This window comes from Megascapheus bottae, chromosome 28 (genome assembly GCF_031878675.1).
Source record: "Megascapheus bottae isolate mThoBot1 chromosome 28, mThoBot2.hap1, whole genome shotgun sequence".
Taxonomy (NCBI): Eukaryota; Metazoa; Chordata; class Mammalia; order Rodentia; family Geomyidae; genus Megascapheus; species Megascapheus bottae.
The window spans coordinates 12,865,902-12,874,269 of record NC_143536.1 but is presented as its reverse complement, the minus strand read 5'-3'; the positions used below and the strand labels follow the sequence as shown (position 1 = coordinate 12,874,269).

The 8,368-nt window shown below is 61.1% G+C and overlaps 1 protein-coding gene across 1 annotated transcript; it reads right to left on the bottom strand.

Annotated features, from left to right (window-relative positions):
• Positions 1-2,809: 2,809 nt before the first annotated feature.
• Mtfp1 (mitochondrial fission process 1) lies at positions 2,810-5,654 on the bottom strand. The gene is made up of 4 exons (XM_090320085.1): positions 5,360-5,654; positions 4,569-4,696; positions 4,185-4,417; positions 2,810-3,230 (listed from the first exon to the last, which is right to left on the bottom strand). The coding sequence occupies exons 1-4, from the start codon at positions 5,424-5,426 to the stop codon at positions 3,158-3,160; spliced, it is 501 nt and encodes a 166-aa protein (XP_090176211.1). The 5' UTR covers positions 5,427-5,654; the 3' UTR covers positions 2,810-3,157.
• Between the last annotated feature and the right edge of the window lie 2,714 nt (positions 5,655-8,368).

The following is an 8,368-nucleotide window of genomic DNA, read 5'->3' as shown; positions in this document are numbered from 1 at the left end:
ATGGACAGTGCTCAGGCACTGAGTTCAAGACCCAGGACTGGCCAAAAAAAAAGGAAGATAAAAAAGAATCTCACTAACTTTCTTGCCCAGACTGTCCTCTAGGCTCTCAAGCCTCTTGAGCCACCAGTACCTGGCTCATTTGGAAGGCTTTTATTCTAACCATCGGGGTGCTGGCCCTGGAGTGGCCAGATCCCCCCTTGTCTCTGTGGCATGCCTTTTTCCTCTTGCCCAAGGCCCTGCTGACCCAGGAGTTGAGCACCCGGACTGCAATGGGGCTGACATCATGACAATTGCCCACGCCTGCCCTCCAGGTGTGCATACAATCCCAGCAGCCCTCTTGAGTCCCAGGTGCCCAGCTGGCAGGTCCAGGCAAAGGCTGTGGCCCACCAATGGGGTGAAATAGCACAGGGCGCACACATCCTCCTTGTAGAAAATGAGCTGAGAGTTTGGAGGAAGCCCAGAGCTCCGCTAGCACCTCAAGGCAACACCAGCCCACAGACGCCTTGGCAGTTACGTGCAACTGGATCTGTGGCTGCAGCCCTCCCAATATGTAAAACTTGCTCAGGTGTCCCCAGGAGAAGGGCAGGATGGAAGTGTCCACCTGACACAGAATGTGGGCTGTCAGACTCACAAAGATTTGGGCTCTAAGTCCATTCAGAGTCAGCCTAGGCTCACAGACATTCATGCCCAGGCTGGGTTTGAACCATGGCCCTCAGATCTCACCGTTCCTCCTAGCTTATGAGCACACGTGTTGCTGTCTAGTACACTGGCCTTCTGTGTCCCTGATCCACACTCCAGCTCTCTTTGTTCTCAGTGTCTGGGGTCCTGAGTGCCTTCCTGGAACGGAGTGCAGGGCGCAGGATTGGGGGTGGAGGCGTGGGACAGAGAGCGGGGAGGGGTCGGGGTCCCTCCTGTCATCTGAGGATGGGATAGCCCTGGAAAGGGGGCTGAGTAAAGAGAGTCCCCCAGGCTGAGGAAAGAGCCACATCACATGAAGCACTTAGAACCTGATGCCATCAGGCGTGGTGCTGTACTTTTTGTGTGTGGGAGGGGTGGGTCATGGGACTTGAACTCTGGGCCTGGGTGCTGTCCCTGAGCTCTTCAGCTCCAGGCTACTGCCCTACCCCTTGAGCCACACCTAGTGCTGCACTCTTGTGGTCATTTTGAGTATTACACCACTGAGGGGACCCAAACTCAGTGCTTCAAGGACAAAAGGACCCAAGGCATGGGCGTGGAAAAAGACATTTCTTCTCCATCCTGCCTTTATCCCAGCTGGCATGGGCGCCAGTCCTTCCTTTCTTTCTTTTTGCTAGCCTTGGAGCTTGAACTCACGGTCTGAGCACTGTCCTTGGGCTTTCTCAAGGCTAGAACTCTACCATTTGAACCAAGCACCATTTCCAGCTTTTTTCTATATATGTGGTACTGAGGAATTGAATCCGGGTCTTCCTGCATGCTAGGCAAGCACTCTACCACTATGCCTAACTCTCAGCTCACTTTTGTGTGTGTTGGTGGTGGGAGAGGGTGTCATGGGGCTTGAACTCTGGGCCTGGGTGTTGTCCCTGAGCTCTTCAGCTCAAGGCTACCAACCTACCCCTGAGCCACAACGCCATATCCCATTTTCTAGTGATTAATGGGGGTAAGAGTCTCTCATACTTTAGTGCTCGGTCTGGCTTTGAACCACGACCCTCAGATCTCAGCCTCCTGAGTAGCTGTGATTATAGGTGTGAACCCCCGTGCCCCGCGTTCATTTTTTTTTTTTGTAGTTTTTCCCCTCCAAGGTTGGTGTTATACTACTTGAGCCACAGCTCCACTTCTGGCTTTTTTGTTTTTGCCAGTCCCGAGGCTTGAACTCAGGACCTAGCATTCTCATTTTGGGGGGGGTGGGTGGGTCATGGGGCTTGAACTCAGTCTGGGTGCTGTCCCTGAGTTCTTCAGCTCAAGACTACTACCCTACCCTTGAGTCAAGCCCTACTTCCCATTTTCGTTTTCTAGGTTAACTGGAGATGCTGGGCGCCTGTAGCTCTCACCTGTAATCGTAGCTACTCCGGAGCTGAGATCTGAGGATTGGTTTGAAGCCAGCCCGGGCTAGAAAGTCTATGAGACTCTTATCTCCAAGAAGCTACTCAGAAAAGCCAGCAGTGATGCTGTGGCTCAAGTGGTAGAGTGCTAGCCTTGAACATAGAGACTCAGGGACAGTGCCTAGGCTCTGAGTTCAAAGCTCCATGACCAACACACACACAGACACACACACACACACACACACACACACACACACACACACGTCCCACAGACTTTTCTGCCCCAGGCTGGCTTTGAATCATGATCCTCAGACCCCAGCCTCCTTGAGTAGCTAGGATTACAGGCATGAGCCTTCCAGCTTTGGTAGTTTAGTGAAGATACGATTCTTAGCAACTTTGCTACTCCAGCCAGCTTCAAACCTGAATTCTCAGATCTCAGCCTTCTGAGTAGCCAGGGGCCACTGGGCCTGTCGCCTGGCTTCCTCACACTGGTTCCTTGGGGGGCACTGCCTCCCTGGCCTCCCCAGTCTCCTCTCCTCCTTTCCTGTCCCTTCTGGTTACAGCCCACTCCCCCAGGGCCAGACACATCCCTGTTCCTCCCCAGCAGGAAAAAAGAATTTTTTTAAGAAGAAGAAAGAAAACCCAGCTTCTTGAACATTTATTAAGCCAGCTCCTAGTTAGAGCTGTGTGTCTTCCCGCCAGGCCTCATAGTCCCCACAGCAGACGTGGCTGGCTGGGGTCAGCTGAATGCCCCACTCACTCATTTCTCACTGAGTATCTGCTATTGTCAGTCATGATGCTATGGTGCGGGCAAAGGGCCTTCTGGTACCAGTCTGCCAAGTGATCTGGGGCATATTTCTTGCCCCATCTGGGCTTCAGTTTCCATGTCCCCCATGAATCCTCACCCAGAGTCAAATCCAGGGTCTGCTCCCCATGAACACAAGGGATTGCATGGAAACAAATGGGGTCCAGGCTCCGCCTCTGCGGTTTAATGCGGCCGCTGCTCCTGGAGGCCTTTGCCTACAGATTTCTGTCCAGCTCGGACCCACGTAGATGCCAAGGTTGTGGACCCCAGAGAGTCAGGTGTCAATATTTCCTAGAGGGAGGAAGCCAACCCCCAGCCAGGCACGAGGGTGGGGTCAGGAGGAACTGGGTTTCCCCACCGATGGGTAGAACTTGCGCAGGCTGGAGTCCAGGAGGAAGTCCACTGACCTGAGAGGAAAGTGAGCCATGGCCAAGAGGTGAGCAAACAGAAGTCAGCAGCCAGGGCTGACTTCTAGCTATGTGGCCTGAAGGTCTCCAGGGGAGAGATCCTCAGCTTCTGGCCAGCTCAGGATACGTAGGAAAGGCACACTCAAACCAGCTGGAGAAACTGAGGCACGGAGCAGGTAAAGGACTTCCTCCTGTCTTCAAAGTCCGTTATATTCCCTCTAGGGAAAGTGTGTCCCACCTGACAAAGGATCTGCTTGGACTGACACCATCTCTGGTTCTAAAAGCACGCATGACCAAGGCTAGCCAATCAGAAAAGGGATACTGGCTCAGAGGCAGGTATTCAGTCTGGATGGACCGATGAGATTCTGGCTGGACACTGGGAGCTGAGGAGGGCCATCCCTGTTCTCAGAAGGGGATCATGAGTACAGCCAACAAGACTGGGATAGGGTGGAAAGAAGGGCCGAAGAATGGGGAGAGCTCGATGCAGAAAGATCTCACGTGGGGCCTGTGTCCAGCGAGCCCGAAGGCAACGTAGTCCTGGACTTTGAGCTTTCTTTTCCTCAATATCTTTAAGGTTTCTTGTTTTGGTGTTGCAATGCTGGGGTGTGAACCTAGAGCCTGGGGCATGCTAGGCCTGCACTCCACCACTTAGCTACACCCAGTCACCCACATCATCCTCAAACCCACCACTCCAGGGCACATGGTCCTTCCCTGAACCTGGTGGTTTGGTAACACTAGACTTTCTTCTGGGAACTCATTTGTTCTCTGTCCCATACCCTCAAGACATTTCTCTTCCTTTACCATCCAACTACCTGCCAGGTTATAGGACAGAGTACAGATCGTCCTCTCTCCTTCAGGACTCTGGACTCTCATGCCAACCTCTGCCTCTGAGGCTATTCTGTTATCTAGAGCTCTCGGGGCCTAACTCCACCTGGAGAGTGGATAATCACCCACCTGTCAATGGGATGGATGATAAAAGGGATGGTCAGCAGTCCCAGCGTTGTGGTGGTCCACTTGCGGACCGGTAGGGGCCAGCGGGTGGCAGTGCCCAGGACATAGAGGGAGGCGGCACACACGCGGTTGATAGTGAAGCCCGGGATGAGCACAGAGGCCAGGGCCTGCCACACAAAGGTGTCCACCACAGCCACGGTCATCCTGGCGCTGCGGCCTGCCTCAGGGTTCCGCACCTGGTGGGCACAGAGACTGGTGATTCAGGCAATCCTGGGGGACAAGGAGGCTGGCCAGGGATGGGGACGTGGGTGGAGGAGAACAGGGTGGGGGCGTTTTTGCCAAGATGGTGAACTGGATAGGGGCTGGGAGGGGTCAACTCACACGCACCTCGCCTGCCTTCTTGCCTTTGTGGATGGCATCTGCCAGCACGTAGGAGCTGGACACGCCATAGCTCAGCCACACCACAGCCCTGGGCACCATGGATCTGAAAGCCTCTCCCACTTCATTGGCGTAGCCTGGGGGGAGGGGAGGAGGGGTGTTGAGACTCGGGGACACCCTTGTCACAGGCCTTTTCACCAGAGGGCGCTGGCGAGCGGGTGGTGCACACCCTAGCCGGCTACAACCAGAGCTGGGTGACCTTAGGTGAATAAATGACTTTACCTCTCAGTTTCCGGGGCTGGGGAGGGCGAAGGTGGTGGAGGCCGAGGTGACTCTAGGGCCACCGTGGCAGGCCCGAGTCACCATTGCCATGGCTGCTTGGTAAGAGCCATTCTATGCTTGGATTTGCTACCCTCGGCGCCATGCACAGGAGGCGAGAGGCAGCCCATGCACACGTGCATCTTCACGTATATAATACGTACACCACATGCATGTTATACCCACGCGTGGATCTGCTGTATAAAGGATGTATGTTTGCAGATACAGACACGCTGCAATAAATTGGTGTTACATACATGCGTACACACATACATGAAGCCCATCCACTGCCACCCTGTGGGAGACACGCAGGGATGGGGTGCCGGGCCTCACGTCCGCCTCCCTGGCCGGCCTGCGGGGTCCCCGCTCCCGCCCCGCGCCCCGATCCCGCGCCGCCCGCCGCCCGCGGGGCCCCAGCCCGGGGCGCGCGGAGCCCCAGTGGGGGCCGAGCGGGGGCCGCCGCGCCCGGCTCCCGCGCTCACCCAGGTATCGCACCCACGTGTCCCGGTAGAGGTCGCGCTGGGCGCCCGCAGGCTGCGGCTCCGACATGACGCTCCGGCCCCCGCCCGGCCCGCGGAGGCGCAGCCTGCACCGCCTCCGCGCGGCCCCCGCCGCTGCCCGCGCGCCCCGGGGAGCCGGCGAAGGTCGGGGGCCGAAGGACGCGCGCCGGGCTCCGCCGCAGGGAGCGTCTGCAAAGTGCGGCGCGCGCCCCTCTCCGCGCCCGCGGACGCCCCGCCCGCAGCCCGGGGCCCGCGGAGGACGGCAGGGTGGGGGCCGTGGGGGAGACGGGGCGCTTTGCTTTGTGTTTGCCAAAGGGGCCGACCGGGGTTCCGCCAGGAGAAGTGACCACGCTACACGGCGGACCGCGCTTCCCTAGAAAACCGGGGGGGAGGGGGAGCGGGGCCCCGTCCTCAGGGCGGCTGGCAGGGTTGGGGGGGCCGGGGCCCCGTCCTCAGGGCGGCTGGCAGGGTTGGGGGGGCTGGGGCCCCGTCCTCAGGGCGGCTGGCAGGGTTGGGGGGGGGCCGGGGCCCCGTCCTCAGGGCGGCTGGCAGGGTTGGGGGGGCTGGGGTCCCTTCCTCAGCGTGGCTGGCAGGGTTGGGGGGGGCCCCGTCCTCAGGGCGGCTGGCAGGGTTGGGGGGGCTGGGGCCCCGTCCTCAGGGCGGCTGGCAGGGTTGGGGGGGCCCCGTCCTCAGGGCGGCTGGCAGGGTTGGGGGGGCTGGGGCCCCGTCCTCAGCGTGGCTGGCAGGGTTGGGGGGGCTGGGGTCCCGTCCTCAGCGTGGCTGGCAGGGTTGGGGGGGCCCCGTCCTCAGCGTGGCTGGCAGGGTTGGGGGGGGGCCCCATCCTCAGGGCGGCTGGCAGGGTTGGGGGGGCTGGGGTCCCGTCCTCAGGGCGGCTGGCAGGGTTGGGGGGGCCCCGTCCTCGGCGTGGCTGGCAGGGTTGGGGGGGCCCCGTCCTCGGCGTGGCTGGCAGGGTTGGGGGGGCCCCGTCCTCAGCGTGGCTGGCAGGGTTGGGGGGGCTGGGGCCCCATCCTCAGGGCGGCTGGCAGGGTTGGGGGGGCCCCGTCCTCAGCGTGGCTGGCAGGGTTGGGGGGGCTGGGGCCCCATCCTCAGGGCGGCTGGCAGGGTTGGGGGGGCCCCGTCCTCAGCGTGGCTGGCAGGGTTGGGGGGGGCCCCATCCTCAGGGCGGCTGGCAGGGTTGGGGGGGGCCCCGTCCTCAGGGCGGCTGGCAGGGTTGGGGGGGCCGGGGCCCCGTCCTCAGGGCGGCTGGCAGGGTTGGGGGGCCTGGGGCCCCGTCCTCAGCGTGGCTGGCAGGGTTCGGGGAGGGGGGTGCGCATGCGCGCTTACCTTTAGGCATTCTAATTTTACTTTAAAAATGTAATTATGATGAAGGTGATGCCCGAGGGCTGAGGACGGGTCTGTGTGAGGATCACCGGCCAGCAGGCCCCCCCCCCCCGCAAGGCGCTGCCTTGCAAGGCCCTCCCGCCATCCTGGGGTCCTGTTTCACCAGACAGGGGCGGCGGGGAGAGGGGCAGAGGGACGGCGAGCCCCGTGCATGACCTGGGGGTGAACGGCCCAGGAGAAGGGGGGCCCGGACCTCCGGGGCTCATCCCAGCGGGGGCCGCGATCTGGCACTGGGTTCTGGCCGGACGTGGATGGATGGATGACAAGGAGCGACGAGACTCCAGGAAACTAATCAAGAAGCGAGGTCTTGGTGGTGAGACCCCCAATGGACCCAAGGAAGCGATTAGTGGCCCGGGGTGGGGGCCGGGAGAGGGAAAGGCTGCCACCGAAGGCCAGGAAGTCCTGGGTTCAAATCTCCCCCGTGTCGCAGATAAAATGTCAATCACAGGTGCATTGTGCTCGTTAACTGACAGGTTGGGGTGAGACCGGTGGGCCGAACTGGAGTCCTGCAGGCCCGCAGTGCGGGCGAGGAAATGCGAGACGGTCCCTAACGCCACGTGACCCGCGGCTCCTCAGGCTCCCGCCCCCTTTAAGCCCCGCAGGTGAAGCCCGGCCTGCGGGGGGCGTGGCTTCCGCCCTCACCGTGCCGGCGCCCCGGGGCTCCCTCGGCGCCCCGCACATAGATGGCGGGGAGGCACGCCCTGGGCCCGGACCAATCACAGGCAAGAGCTGGTGGGAGGCACGCCCTCGGCCCGGACCAATCACAGGCAGGAGCTGGCGGGAGGCACGCCCTCGGCCCGGACCAATCACAGGCAGGAGCTGGTGGGAGGCACGCCCTCGGCCCGGACCAATCACAGGCAGGAGCTGGTGGGAGGGTCTCTGGGGACAGTTCAGGACCCTGCCCAGCGGAGTTTCTGCGCCTGCGCGGCTTTTGGATGGAGCGGGGCGGGAAACTGCGAACGGCGCTGGGGCTTCGGGCGAGGGGGCGGCAGCGGGGACTCCGGCGTCCGACAGGAGCTCCACTCCCGGTGCAGCGAACGTCGCTTTATTCATTGGTTAATTGTCCTACCATTGCGTTGTAAACCGAGGCCCGGATGTCCTCCCCCGCCCCGAGCTCGCTCAGCCGGGCCCTGGGGTCAAGGCGGGCCCCGCCCCAGCTCCACGACACGCGTGTCCAGCCTGTGGCCATGCCCGGGCCCCAGCCGCACCCGCCATCGCCTCCCCCGGGGACGGGGCTGCCGAGGCCGCCGCAGGCCATTGGGCAAGCGGGTCCCAGCGACCCGACCCCACTGGTCCTTGCTGGCTGGGGTGCTCAGAGCGAGGTGAGTGAGATCCCCCCACACCCCTCTTCTAAGCCTCACCCCCCAGAGTCCCTTGGCTCTTGTAGCTGTGATCTCTGAAGGTGATGATGATTGTGCTTTCTTCTTTTCCTTTCATGGAACTGGAAGCTCAGTCACTAACAAGGGTTAGTAATTAAAGAAGCAGCCGGTGAGCCCCGGCGTCCCTGAAGTTCTCAAGGAGTTAGGCCTGTCTGCCTTCCCGCGGTGAGGTCTGCTCTGATTTGAACCACTCCTACCTACTGTTTGGGAA

What these genes read in the sequence shown, in the direction of transcription:
- Mtfp1 (XM_090320085.1), bottom strand. Translation starts at nt 5,426, where the DNA reads ATGTCGGAGCCGCAGCCTGCGGGCGCCCAGCGCGACCTCTACCGGGAC. An exon ending in CACGTGGGTGCGATACCTGG is followed by an intron (nt 4,697 to 5,359) that starts GTGAGCGCGGGA and finishes CCCTCCCCCCAG; the next exon opens with GCTACGCCAATGAAGTGGGA. An exon ending in ATCATCCATCCCATTGACAG is followed by an intron (nt 3,231 to 4,184) that starts GTGGGTGATTAT and finishes CTTTCCTCTCAG; the next exon opens with GTCAGTGGACTTCCTCCTGG.